Here is a 15,040-nt window from a genome sequence, read left to right as displayed (position 1 = left end):
TATTTCACATGCAGTACCTGTTAGCAAGAAAACTCTGTCTGCTTTGTGCCGTGGCTCCGAGAACAACAGACGAGGTGTGTATTTTTATTAGCTCCTGGAACGCTTCTGAGACGTGCTGCACTGTTTGCTGAAATTACAGGAATTGTCAAGACTGGCCGCGATCAGCCCAGCCGGCTGCCTGGCGGAGATCTGCACTCTACTGAGTGCACTTTTCTAGTTTCTATCTAAAATCTATTAACACTGGAGGAGAGGGTGAAAAAACTGTGATGTGTTCAACGGCAAATTAGACAACATGGCGAGTTCTGAAATGTCGACATTTCTGTTTGAAAGTCACACATCTTTCCACTGTTAAATTGCCAATTATGCCAAGTATTTTCATCTTCAAAGCATTCCCCGCTGCTGAAGTAAACAAGGTCTAACTTGTTCATCCATGACATGATGCAAGACACAGGGTCCCTTCTTCAACAGTCCATTTTATGTTGTGTCACATGAGCTGCAAAGCCACATTTATCAACACAGAGATGGAAATGTCCTGTTTAATTATCATCCGACCACCTCGACCGGCTCTCAACACACAGACTCATCAATTAAAAAAAAGAAGTTGATTTTCATTGTGTACATACATAACGACATCAGCTGTGAAACTGGGGCTGCTCCTCTCACTCTGCAGAAACACATGCTATAAAAAAAACACTTTCCTCGACCGCATTTACAGCGCTCTTCCATTATATTAAGAAAAGGAAATCCGGCCCATAAAATAAAATTAAAAAAAAAAAAAAAAAAAAAATCTCAAGGAGTTCATTAATAAAAACTAGGACAGTGTTAAAATGAATGTGTGAAGGCCGTGTTCTTCTGGTGCTGTTTCCTCGCCAGCTCGTGTCAGAATCTCCACGTGTATGGATGCAGGCGGCGGCGTCATTAAATGATTCATACTTACGAGCTCCTCAATTATTCAGAGGGCGGGAATAATTAACAAAGCATCTGGAGGAGAAGGAGTTTGTTAAATGTGGAATATTTTTTTCCCATGTTTGTGAGAGGGGTTTAAAGAATTTCAGTTTCAGAGCATTAAAATTTATGTTTTGAGCTCAGGTGTGGTGAGTGAATGATGTTTTATATAAAGTGAGTAACTGCCCAAAAAGAGGGAAAAGGATGCAGCATGTCCTCTGTGTTTACAAGATATGTTTCTATGCCACAGAAAACACTGATGGGCTGCTGAATGTTCCGGTCAAGTTTTTACTAAATCAGAAAATCACAACAACGATACTCCTTCTGTGTGCAACGTTACCACTTCACCCCAACTGCTGCAAAACGAACCTAAATATGGGTCAACCTGACGACAAATCTGAGGTATCCCGATATAGAAAACAATAGAGTAGGCAGAGAAAACATTTGTGTACTTTTTCATAACAAAACGCCACCATTCTGTCATTCACAAAACATTCAGGTTGTACATAAATATTAAATCCATGTGATTAAAGATTTTGAGTCAATGCAGCCAATTCTTCCTTGATACAGACAATGACAACTAGTGATAGTGATATATTCATGCAGGTGTGTGTGTGTGTGTACAGTGTCAGTCCCTGTCCCTTCCCATATTGTCAGCTAGGAGACCAGTGTCGAGATCACTATGTTCCACAAGCTGTCTTTGCTTTTTTAGTCTAATAAATAAACAAAATGAAGTCACAAATGCCAAGAAAGAAAATATTCTGACATCTATTTTGTTTATTAAACAGAAAAAAATGACCATACACTCTATTTCAACTCGACAGAAACCTTATTTATCGTTCCACTGTTCCAACAATCAATTAATAAACCTTTATTTCATCAAGTATGAAAATATGCTGGCCTCTACATGCGGTTTCTCTCACTGTCTCTCTTCCCGCAGAGCAGCAGCTTGCACTTGCTCTTCGTTAAATTAGCAAAATAAAATGACCAAAATTATCCAGTGTCATTCGCTTATTTTGTCAGATTTAAATGAACTGTTTTTTAGTTGTACTGCATTTCAAATCTTGTGCAATTACTTTGTGCTACAACAAAATTAGACGATGTATCTTACTGGAAAAGTTTTGCAGAAAAACATTTCTATATTTCTCAAAGTAAAGAGTTGTAAGGAGGAGAGCGAGGTGTTGGCACCTAAACTGAGGTATTGTATTAGCACTGGAACTTTTGAATATATCTGCAGGTTATACAAAGACGGATTTACTGCCTTTCAACACTGTTCATAAAACGTGGAATTAAACTTGAGGCCGATGTAAAACCTGAAATAAAAAAACAAAGCTCGGGGCAAAGACACACAGACTGTGGAGTAAAGCAGGACAGAAAAAAAAACCCCACCAGGGTCCATATTCACAATGTTTCCAAAATGCTCTGACAGCTCTTAACTCAGCAGAGTCCCCATTATAAGTGCTACTTAGGAAAACTTGGAGCGAGGAATGGACAACAACTTGGCGGACCAGGCTGCTCTCTCTGAGGCACTGTCACTGGTCCCAGCATGCTTCTTTTTAAAATGATTCTGAAGCCACACAAGAAAACACAACCACAAAATACTTTAACAGGGTTACGGATTGTGTCAATAGAAAAGAACGTGTTTTATACATATTCAGTACAACGTAACCGTCCACACCCTGTACAGAGACACTAGATAAACAGAGTTGTTGAATCAGAGTAAACCTCGCATCACTGACCCTGGCAGCACCGGGGAAGTCGGCTGTCTCCACTGACACAGTTGTGTTGGCTTGCATGGTGCGCAGGTCCAGTGAGAATTAAATAAATTAACACTCTAAAGGCGTTAATGGCGTAATGCCGTTAAGTCATTGAGTGAGAAATGCCAACACATCTGCGATCAAGATAAACCACAAACAACATCGTCCCAACGCGATCTAATGTGGTGCACATGATTAACTCTGTGTTATTTAGGAGGATTTAGGTTTGGATCATGTTTCTCCCTCGGCTGCTGTATGCAGACATTTGTTTATTTCTAACCAAACAGTTGTCAAAAAATACTAACTTTTTATATTTACTGAGATTTGTGCAAAAACAATGAGTCAATCAGTCATAAATTGCATTCAATTTTGATGATTGATTGATCATTTATGAAGCCGATATGCACAATGTTTAATATTTCTAGCTTCTTAGACGTGACGCTTTTCTCTGTTCCTGTCTTTGTGAGTTGAATATCTTAAGTTTTGGACTGTTGGCAAGACAAAACAGACTTCATTTCGGGGTTTGACAAATTGTGATTGGAATTTCTGAACAATATTCGAACATTTTAAAAATACTAATTGAAAAACAGTGATGGCTAATGCAAATAATCTTCAATTAAAGCCAAACGAGGATTCAATTCCAACAGGAAATTCTTAGAAAACATAATAACTCATTTGATACAGCCCTAGGATATTAAATGTTAACAGCAAGACTATTTAAGACTATTATAAGGGTCACAGAAAAGTCTTGAAACACTCCCAGATCTGCAGTGTAGAGTTCTTTAGTTTCAACTCTCTGTCAGTTTGTCTGTCTGCGTCTGTGTGTCGGGCCTTCCCGCAGTCTGGCCCAGATCCTGCTCAAATTGGATTTGAAGCCATTAGTGTCCCAACTCGAAGCATATGTTCCAAGTTGCTGAGCATTTCATTTCACGAGACGACGATGAGGGGGCTGAGAAAAGGAGGGAAAAAAAAAGAAAAAAAAAAAAAGAAAACACAGACGGCGCAGAAAAATAAACCAGACACAAACAGGGCTGGACTGAGTCTGTCGTTCACTTACAGACAGACAGAGACGTCCCATGCGCCGAAGAAAGCCCACTTTGACTTAGAGGTCACGTTCCTGAGCATTAGTCTGTAACTGCCACTGTGTGTTTGTCTGTGTGTTTGTGCGTGTGTGTGTGTGTGCATGTTTTCATATGCGGCTGAGAGAGCGATACCTTCCACACCACACAAAAGGCACTGCTGTGCTCCATCACAGAAATCTAAATATTCTGTCTAGGGGGGCAAAAACATTAGAGCAGGGATTGTATTTCAAATGGCGGGCAACCCCCTCGCTTGAGCTTTTTTCTACTCTCTCTGTCTTTGCTGTCAGAGAAGCAACAACTTTATTTATGTCCAAATACTGTGGATGCAGTTAGCGAGAACCCCCAAGAAAGTCGGATCATTATCTCTCAAATCTAAACAAGCCTTTACTTTCCCAGAACAGAGCGTGTATTCTATAAGCACTTAAACATAGCGGGGGGATGGGCTCATAGAAGTGTGTGTGTGTGTGTGTGTGTGTATGCGTGTGTGTGTGTGTGATCCCAGGGTTCCCAGTCTGAGTTTAAGAATGGCAGAGTAAAACACTGCAGGCTCTGTGGAAGCCAGGAAACAGCCTAATGTATTTATCCAAACACATATCTGCTGAGAGGCCCCACGGCTTCAACACATCCCCTTCCTACAGCGGCTTCACCTCCAGAAACTATCACAGCGAAAATGGAGGGAAAAAGCAGGACGGCGCAATATCGGCAAAAAAACGATTAAACTGATTATTTAGATGAACGTTGTGATTATTTGTTCCGAGTTTCAGGAATTTTGACTGCATGCCTGCACCTTAAACATGCTGTCGCTGTTTCATTTTTCATCGCCCCGAGCAGCAAAAGCTGGAAGAACTTGTTTTCACTCGTGCTGTCTGACTCTTAATATCATTTAAACAAAATATAAATAATAATTTTGTACAATATCATCCACAATCTGCTCTTGTTTGTCATCATCTGGAATAAAACTAAGTAGAGAGACATTATGATTGCAATATGAGCCGCAATTTTAGTGGGAATGGTCATTTTTGCATTTCATTTTAACTGAAAACAAAATATAAAAATGATGATGATGTGATTTTTGCTAGGGTCTGTATGAAACAACTATGTTCCCTTACATCTGAAACATGATTTGTAGGCCGAGGCATCTTTGTAGCAACACAATGCTTCATTTATAATGTTGTGACATATTTTACCTTTATCAAAAAATTGCAGCTCCTGGATTTGAATATCGCAATTGGCCACGTTGCCATTTCGATAATACTTCGATTAATTGTGTAGCCCTTAATAAGCTCCACATGACTGTACACTTTTAGAAACTCAGGATTTTCCTCCTGAACACCAGGCAGGTCAACTCTTTTCCCACTTTGCTTGTTTTTCTATTTTCCTACAAAGAGGTTTCATGTTAGGTTTCTCGGCTGCCTCTCCGACTGAACTTCAGTAAGGGTCAACTGCTGCATCACTGCAGAATAAAAGGCTGGTACGAACCACACCAAGACTTTCCAGGGAACTGATAAAAAAACCTGTCAATCACAGAGGCATAAAATAGTAATACATCCAAAAATAAGCTGTGAAATTTCAGAAAAAATGGAACCTTGCAGAGGCTGTTCTGTCATGTTTTACAACTGGAGAAAAAATTGTTTATACTATTTATTATTTGCCTTGTCAATAAAAAGAAGAAATTGAGGGAGCCTCTTCAAGCATCAAACTGGAATCCTTTCTGGTGAATCCTGTGCTGTCTGGCATGTGTTAACCTTGATTCATATTGAAGCATTTGGCCTGATTTATTGCCGTCTTTGTCAACCGTTAAAATGGACTGACGTAACACAAACTGCGAGGTGACCTCGTCTCCGTTTCCACATTCGAGGCACCAAAGCTCACTGTGCTGGCAGCCTTGCTCACAGCTGAGGAATCCCAAAACAACACAGTGGCACAATAACGCCAGCACTGCCAACACCGGGAGGAAGGTAAGAGTCCCCGTTCAGCTGTTTACACGACTCCATAATTTGACCATCTCCCCAAAATAATCCTGTTTACATGAACATGATTATCCAGACAGAACTGTGGGAATCTGAGTGTTTGAGGTAAACAAAAAAAAACAAAAACAAAAAAAAAAAAAAAAAAACTTGTTTGCCAGATGTTGTTGCTCCCCAAAGTGAGAGAGCACGGCTGGTTCAGTTTCCAGCTCTTCAGTCTGCACAGATCTCACACTGCTGCCCGAATCTTCCTCTCCCTTTTTTATCTGACGTTTGTCTAAAAACGTCTCCTTTATGATGTTTATATATCTGCATGAGCACCACGTCCCGCACATCATGTAACATAAACCCCTGTTCTGTGTGTCAACCCCGCCGGCCACCATTGGCTCAACATGATGCCACTTCCCTTACACCTCAACGTAACAGGATGATCTGAGCACATGTGCAACCTGATCCCCGTCCAGGACGAGGGACTGACCAAGTGAAAGGACTTTACGGTGCTGTGCTGTGTTTTACTCCAAGTATGAGTCTGCTTACTTTAATTTCAGTCTGATCCCAGATTGCCATAATTATGCAACAAGAGACGCATCAGCTCAACATTGTAACTCCTTTTAGATTTAGAGGCAAAAATATATTTTTTACAAACTGCAGCTGTTTTCTCGTACAGTGTTTCAAGGTCTCTGAGGGAACTAACACAGAGGAGTTTTAAATTTAACAGTCAATCGTATCAGTCTTGACTTGACAATCTGTGGCTTTTCGCCTTTACGGACAGTAATGAAAACATGCTTTAAGCTTTGTGTTTTTACCTTCAAGAATTTAATTATATTTCAAGATTTGCTGTATTTACAAAACTGTCAAATCTGTCTATAACAAGACAAACAGCTGCACTTATGTAATTAGCGCATGATGTTCGCACAGGATCTATTTTCTGACATTTATGCCTGATAGATGTGTGACTTTCTAAAACTTAAATTAGCGACAAGTTTTAAATCACCACCAGGGTGCATAATATTTAACTTTTTTGGCCGAATATTTATTTTTTTCTTATTTGTTGCACCTGAAATAGTGCTGTCAAAAATACCGATTTATCAATACAGAGCAATTTTGAATATTTCAAACTGTTTCAGTATTCATTTTCCGCAGTATCAATACATTGGTACCAGCTGTCTTATTGCTCAGCTCTCTTATTGTTAATGTTTAACGACAGTCTGCTTTTCTCTGCTATTAACAAACAAAAGAAAAGTCGTCTTTGTCTTGTTATAGTCTCTTGTCATATTTATCTTTTAATAAAAAATGTAACTTGCATGCCCTCACTGACAGTTTTTCCCCGTAGTATTGTATCAATTATCAATATTTTTCAAGGTATTGTATTGGATTCAGAAATTCCATTATCGTGACAACACTGACTTTTAATATAGAAAATGGCAACTAGAAATTAAGAAAAGCAGAAGGAACGTGTGTCAGCTTTTTGCTGAGCTCTAATCGTGCATCTAAAACAGCCAAATCAAACCAAAATTACCCGACAAAGAATAAAGTTCACTCAGAGAGCAAAATAAAATCCACAAATCCACTCTGAAAACAGCAGACGGACAGCACTGTGGCGCTCTCCTTCAGTCACTTCCTGTCCCTGCTGCAGCTTAACTCTTTACACAACACTCTCAGTGAATACATAATATCTCAACAAGCACACTGTGCATGTGACCAACAATCACTCGCAAATCTTTCATAAAACCTCAACACTGCTGTAACTGGGAGAAGGCACAAAGCATGCAAACACATGCAGCTGTGTGTTAATATCTGTCCACAGATAAAACACACACAGTGCTCCGATGAGTGTGTGCGTGGCGAGGGGCTGACGGGTCACAGCACTCTGACCCACTAATGAGAGGCAGAGCGTAACCACATCAGACAAGAGCCACGCTAAGTAACTGGTCTGATAAATAAATAAAAAGAGCACCCTAATGCGGACAAAGCGCTCATGCACTGCAATGACAACATGGCAAAAACGATAACAGTCTCATAGGGAACCGTGGTGAGCCGTCCGCGACGCACGACAGGGAGTAAAAACATCTGAGTCAGAAAAGCTTTTCTAAATCTGCGTGAAGCATGGAGAGCATTTGGGTTTCATTGTGTAAATGCTGCATGTTTTTAAAATGGGACTTCTGTGGTTCACCTGCCACACACGCTGCAAACTTTATTTTAACCAGTGGTATTTAATTTCCTTAAATGTTACACAGTGCAGTTTTTGGTGTCTGCCTGCTGTCAGAGTTTGTCCTCGATGGCCACCGTACATTCTCTGAGCTTGAGCCAATTAAATCAAAGTATAAACAAAGACTCTGCATCAAACAGACTCCTGATTGGCTTCCTGTTGCAACTCAAAATGTCTAAGTGTCTTCTCCACAGTCTGGATTATTGCATCTTCTGAACACTTCATACAAAACCAGCCTCAAAATATAAAATGAAATAAAACAAATCAAGACAAAAAAAACCTGGATGAGTGTGTGCTTAAAAGTTGCAGGTCTGAATTTATTTTGGCAGGTAATGATAGTTTTTAATTCTGATTTTAGGTTACGTGGCAGGTGATTCACTTCTATATGTGTGTGAGAGTGTGTGTGACACTTACATGTGGACATGAGGAGGTTGGAAGCGGCTCTGGTTGATGTTGTAGTGTGTGAAGGCCTGTGTGGGGTTGGAGCTGTACTCGTCCACCGTGATGGTCACTTTGCCATGAGCCATCCTTCCGCCGTTTGGACATGAGACGCCGTTCGTTCACCGGGATTCAGCAGCGAGCCGTGCAGCGGTCATCCTTCAGAGCCGCTCAAGAAGCCCAGGAAGTCTCCCAGCAGCAGCAGTGGCAGCAGGAGCAGCAGCAGCAGCGACCCGGCCGACCAACACGACCACGACACACTGCAGTCTGCACCGACAGGGAGCAAAGAGACACACACACGTCAGCTGCTTGAAACAGGACCACACGACATGCACCCTCTTCTGAGCACACTGGTTGGAGGGTCTTAAAACCTCTGTGAAAACATTTAGATGTTTTTCCTGTTCCAAAATTAAAATACTCAACAAAAAACAGAAGGCTTGAAGAGATTAAATGACTGAGCACACATCATGGAAGGAGCTGATCTGTTTCTAATCATGTCAAATCACAATGTGATCAATACTTTATGCTGCAATTATAGTGTTCTTGCTTGGTTTCAGACACCACAAATAAAAACAGCATTCTTTTTTTACTGTCACAATTTAATTTTGAAAGAAAGAAGCGAATTCCTGAACTACTCTCCATTAAAATGAAATCCTAATTAGAAAAACGCAGCGAGGCAACTTAAATGTAATTAGCAGATTTATTCTACCTTTTAAAAACAACATGGCATTCTCATTAAGTGAACAGAAATTCTTTCAAAAACTAAACACTGGACTCTTAAGGCGACAATTTACAATCTGCAAGGCACGTTTTTTAATTGCTGCTCTGCTGCTCAGCTGGTTTTAATGCAAACTAATATATTCAAATGAAAAAAAAATACTGCAGGCATGGCCTCTGAGGCATTAGCCCCTTGAAATTTAACCAAGAAAAAAGAAAGCAGCAAGTTATAATGCTCTGCTGGTGATCAAATACACTGCAACGCCTTCAGTAATTCTTCAAAATGCATGCACAGAACAGGTCTGACAATTACACATAAACACACAAAAATAAAGTTCTGCTTTTGTTATTCCTGGCCTGGTGCTCTAATTCTGAAATTAACCAGTAGCAATTAATCTGCCATCTGAGCTGCTCTGGCATAACCACGCAATAAAGGCTAAATTAGGTAAAAACACATTAAAATCTGGAGGTAAATTGCTGCAAAAAAAAAAAGGTGAGTTTTCTGCAGCTCCGGAGCTCACTCACCGGGCTCCGCTGTGTGTCTCCTTGCAGCCCTGAGTTCTCCCTCCTGCCTGACCTCCCTGACTGATAGCAAAGTGGCCACTGTGGGCTTGACAGGCTTTTTATACCAGACCTCCTGATGCAGCCACCAGCACAAGAAGAAGAAGAAGAAAAAATGCCCTCAATTTAACATCTTTTTTGGAGGGTAATCAGCAGCTCCGGAGTTCATTTGTTGGTTAAATCCTGTGATGCAGTGGTGAGTAACAGAAAAAAAAAAGAAGCTGTGACCTCCAGTTGTTGAATATCTCAAAGCAAACAGCCTCCCTATTGAAAGTAGAAAAAAACTGTCCTATTTTCACAAAAGCATTGATTTATATTTTCTGGGTCAGCTGGATTCTACTTTCTGTGATATGTGTTTTTAAGTCAGACAAATGTATGCCAGCAGCCTAGAAAATAAAGGTTAGTAACCTCAGGTCCTGCAAGAAACAAAAAGCTAACGCAAGCCTTTGAGTTATAATAATGAAAATATAACTCCTGTGCATCCAATAATAAGTTTGCAGATCTTCCAGGGCCTTCAAAAATAATAATTTCACCCAAATTAAAAGCTGCCCTGTCAGACGCCTTGCACACGCGTCACCTCAGCAGTCATTTCTCCCAAGGCAAACTCCAAAACCTGAACTAGTGCTGCTGCTGCTTCTCGGAAAATGTGCTCTTTTTTTTTTTTTTTGCAAATGCAGGCCGATTTGTGTGCAGCATGCTTCACGGTCTCCTCGCCGTGTGCATTCAGTGTGTGTGTGTGTGTGTGTGTGTCTATGTATGTGTGTAACTCGCCTTGCTCGCCTGTCTGTCTCTACCTTGTGGCTACAGTAGCAGCAACTAGCTCTGTAGCTTAGCCTGCTAAACCTGCCCTGGCAGTGGATTTTTTATTATGCAGGCTGTAGCTTCACACTGAGCTGCTTTTCTATAACGGCGGTGCACACACACACGCGCACACACACATTGTCAGCCCCTGCCTTTGAAATACACAGAGCAGAGAGCCCCCCCGACACACACCGTATAGCTAACTTCACGAGTGGAAACCACTCCGGTGAGCAGAGAGGGTAAAAGGCGAATAAATTGACCCTTTCTGATACCATGCATGTACACGATGTGTGCTATGCGCCTCTCGCTGTTCACCGCTTGCAGAAATGTACACAAAAAGAAAAGGAGGTCCGTGCAATCCTGAACTCTGCTCCTGGAATAATAAAAAACACCCAAAGGTGGTCAGTGTCACGGCACCGCCGCGCTAACCTCTTGCTCGTCCTCGTAAATGACAAGCCACCTTTTAACCGACGGCTTTGTGTCAGGAATTTCTTTTTCTCCCTCCCCGTCTCCCCCTTCTCTCCCCCCTCCCTCCCTGCTCGGTGCTTAAAGCAAAGCGGAAAGGTTGCTCTACCTTCGTCGTGTGGGGCTTTTTGTGCGTTTTTATCTGGCCGGAGAAAGAGTGTCGGGTCGGGGTCGCCCTCTACGCGGCGGCAGCAGCAGCAGCAGCGGCGGCGGCGGAGGGACGCGGGTCCATGCGGCAGCAGCAGGAGAGCGGGTAGGTTCGTACGCGGCCGTCCGGGGGTTGCGGCAGTCCGGGCGGATAGGGCAGAACCTTCGACCCGGCGGGACCTCGGCTGGCTCCTGTGGAAAGAAACCAGACAAGAGAGCGGAGGGGGAGAGAGCCGGAGAGCAGGAGAGAGACACTGACAGACAACAGGAGAGAGAGAGCAGCCTCGGTCCGACGGAGGGGGAGCCGGAGTGCAGTGAGTCGGAGCTGCCACTGGGGTCAGAGAGCAGAGAGAGCAGGAGCGAGCACAACCCCCCGCCACCTCCCGTGCGCGCGCCCTCACCGGCGGGCACACGCGCGGCGAGGCGCGAGAGGGAGGGAGGGAGGGAGGGAGGAGTAGGGGGGGAGGAGGAGGAGGAGGGCGCTCGCGCAGTCCCGCGCTACCTCTGTGTTGCATTCACTTGCTGTCGGAAATTACACACTCCCTTTCAGAGGCACGAACGCAGCAGTGATCTCTCTTTTTTTTGTTTAATTGAACACTAGAAGAACAAAAGCATAAACATACAACATCTCAACAAAAAGCTAAGGGAATATTTAAATACATAAAAATAAGAATTATAAAAATTAGTTAATAAATCATGTGCAATGTGTAATGAATGTAAATTAAAACTGTTTTTTTTTCTCCATGCTGGCTTTGTGCTAAGCTAAAGCTGTAGGCTAACTGATAAAATTATTTTTGTTATGCGGCATGGTGGTGCAGTTGTTAGCACTGTCGCCTCACAGCAAGAGGGGTCCTGGTTTGAACCCGGGGTGTTGCTAGTCTGGGGCCGTTAGTGGCCGTTTTGGTAAGGAACCGGAACCAGGGCGAGTGAGACAGGATCCGGAATTTGATGGATGCGCCTTTCCGTCAAAATAAAAGCACCAAGCTAATAAAAATGCGGTGAAACTTTAATTTAAAGAATATAATTTACAAGAAAAGCCCCAAGCCATTAAGTTAATTGATTTTGTTACACCCCTCATCACCCCAAATCGATGGTTCACAAGAATTTAAAGTTTTACTTTGGTGAACACTTTTACTTTGGTGAATTTGGTGAATTCGGCATCCGCTCTCTAGACCGGAACCAGAATCCAGACAAAATTTGGAGTGACGCGAGGGTGTTGCAGTCCCTCTCTGCAGAGTTTGCATGTTCTCGCCGTGTCAGTGTGGGTTTTCTCCAGGTACTCCAGCTTCTTCCCACAGTCCAAAGACATGCAGGTTAATTGGTGACTCTAAATTGCCTGTAGGTGTGCGTGTGAGCATGAATGGTTGTCTGCCTCTATTTGTCAGCCCTGTGATAGTCTGGCGACATGTCCTGGGTGTACCCCGCCTCTTGCCCAGTGTCAGCTGAGATAGACTCCAGCCCCGCTGTGACCCCCAACAGGATAAGGGGTCACGGAAAATGAATGAATGAGTTAATGAATTATGTGCAATGTGTAATAGATAATAAAACTGCTTTCCATAAAAACTAACTTTCCCCCCACTCTGGCGTTGTGCTAAGCTGAAGCTGTAGGGTAACTGATCAAATCAGTTTTGTCTGTAAATCAGTGCATACATTTTTTTGAGCATCACAACTCGCACGCAATACCTTGTTTTACTATCAGGATTGGATCCATTCGGTCTGATAATATTTGGAAAGTCGAGGGGAGCCACAAGATTAAATCATTTTATTCCAGTTCAAGTTAGCGGATCAGCTGGCTTGACTTAGCCTGGTTCCAGACCACAGACTCCGCCCAACCAACTGAGTAGGCTTGCATCTCTGGTCTGGCATACTGCAATGAATGAACGATGGACAGACCAATGAATGCCGGGGGTGGGGGCGGGTCTAGCGATTAGCCAATCAGCGCCACGCTAATGGCGACCGCTGCAGATCCTACAGACCGCATTAACGATGCTATCGAGGTATTTCGCCACTACTCGCGTTAATGGAGGACCAAATTAAGGAAGCTGCTAAACTGAATTTAACGGCGATGCAGCTGGGCGTGCACGACGACGGAGACATTTTAAACGGGCAATGCTCGCTTGTTTTCGGCACCCCCGAGGCATGGATACTAATGACGTCAGATTCTGGGTGAGTCGTTGATCTCTACTGATTGGTTAGGGAAAAATCAAATTCCCTCCCCCTTGTAAATCGCCTTCAATGGAGGCGATGTCAGACTGAAGGTTCTGGGAGCTTCAGTCTGACACTCAGGCTAGGCTTGACTGGCAAAAGTCTCAAGTGTGCTTGCTCTGTATATGGGCCCAGTGACACAGAATTTTACACTCAGCAGTTGAACCATTTTGGCTTCATGTGCCACTAACCTTCATAGGAATAAACAGGAGTCCGCCTCCAACACTGTATCCAGGTCTCTTTATACATCCATGGGAAGGTTTTCTAAAACCTGGCAACCTGAAGGCTCTCTTTTAATGGATTATTGCTGATCCATAAAGCATTAGTAGATATTTACTAATGATTAATAAACCACGTCCCACTGGTAGGAGGCCCCGGGGCAGACCTAGATCATGCTGGAGGGATTACATATCCCATCTGGCCTGGGAACACCTTGGGGTCCCCCAGGAGGAGCTGGAAAGCATCGCTGGGGAGAGGGACGTCTGGGGTGCTTTGCTTGGCCTGCTGCCCTGGGACCTGGCCCTGGATAAGTGGATGAAAATGGATGGAGGGATAATAAACCTTTAGTAACAACTTATTAATCTGTGCCATTGTAGAAACAGGTACCAAATCAGCAAAAACACCTTCAACCAGCCTTACTTGCACTTCCTCTTTGATTAAAAAATTAGGTGCATATGAATTTTGAGTTATCAAATCAGATAACAACCCCCAACAACCCCTTTAGCATCCATCCTCTTGATTGCTTTCAACACATAGGAGACACTGAGAACAAAAACATCCACCCAGGCTTCCACACTGACTGTTTACCATCAGTGTCTTCCATCTTTGTGTGTCTTCTGTTGCCCTGAAGAAAGGTTTTACGGTGGTATGTTTACTTCAGGCTTCATGACATGGCATAATAAGAAGGTTATTGATTTTCTCCCATGAAATCTTATGCAGTATTCAATATTGTGGTTGCTGCACCTTGAACTCAGCATGCACTGCCTTGTTTGTAAAGCAGCACACACGCTGAAGCTAATTGATTGTCTTGGTCATGATGGACACTAATGGTAAAAATCCTGATACAATAAATAGATAGATGCATTTTTAAATTGGACTCATTGAAATAATCGGAGCATCTGCACACACCGCAGACTTGAACCTACTGTTTATTTGAGCATCAGCTAACATACAAGTTCTCATACTGTGACACTGTACATTAATTTAGTGCAAATGTTGACCTGGAATATTTCTTCATAAGATCACAGATGTGTAAGGAAACGGTGCCAGAGAGTAGAAGGTGTTGTAAAATCTATGATTAGAAGACAACACGGCCCCTTTGGGTTCACAAGTAAACAATACTAATGAGTACCTGTGGGAGTCCTTCACACAACCTGAAATGGGGCAACACACTTTCCAAACTGGGGAAAAAAAAACTGCAACTCGGATGACTGGGTGTAAAAACAGCATCCTGATCATCAGGGTCTAACTCCTTGATTATCAATTCACTAAATTATAAATGAAGTCTGGGAGAAAGTTGGTCTTGATTTTGTTACACATGTGTAGAAATGTATAGTATTTGCCCAGATGAACAAACCTACTGGAACTCATCATATATAACTATTGATCTTAGAGTCTTTTCGAAATGTTTCCTTCTCACAGTTTGCAGCGTTATCAGAGCTCCAACTCAAAATCCTGTATTAAAGTTTGTCTGTAGCTGCTTTAATCTACGATTAAATTGATTTCTCTACTGAATTATTTATAAAT

General features: G+C 42.5%; 1 protein-coding gene across 3 annotated transcripts in view; it reads right to left on the bottom strand.

Moving 5' to 3' along the window:
* mpped2a (metallophosphoesterase domain containing 2a) overlaps window positions 1-11,485 on the bottom strand; it is an 87,628-nt gene extending 76,143 nt beyond the window's left edge. The window contains exons 1-3 of one of the 3 annotated variants that reach the window (XM_049595471.1): window positions 11,052-11,485; window positions 9,641-9,859; window positions 8,375-8,665 (exon numbers count right to left, since the gene is read on the bottom strand). In XM_049595471.1, the coding sequence (XP_049451428.1) occupies window positions 8,375-8,487 (113 nt within the window). In that variant the 5' untranslated portion in view covers window positions 8,488-8,665; window positions 9,641-9,859; window positions 11,052-11,485. The remainder of the gene's footprint in view (window positions 1-8,374; window positions 8,666-9,640; window positions 9,860-11,051) is intronic. The other 2 variants (XM_049595463.1, XM_049595454.1) reach the window with 2 other exon arrangements.
* Window positions 11,486-15,040: the final 3,555 nt, after the last annotated feature.

Source organism: Epinephelus fuscoguttatus, linkage group LG2 (genome assembly GCF_011397635.1).
Source record: "Epinephelus fuscoguttatus linkage group LG2, E.fuscoguttatus.final_Chr_v1".
Classification (NCBI taxonomy): Eukaryota; Metazoa; Chordata; class Actinopteri; order Perciformes; family Serranidae; genus Epinephelus; species Epinephelus fuscoguttatus.
This window is presented reverse-complemented; position numbering and strand designations above follow the sequence as displayed.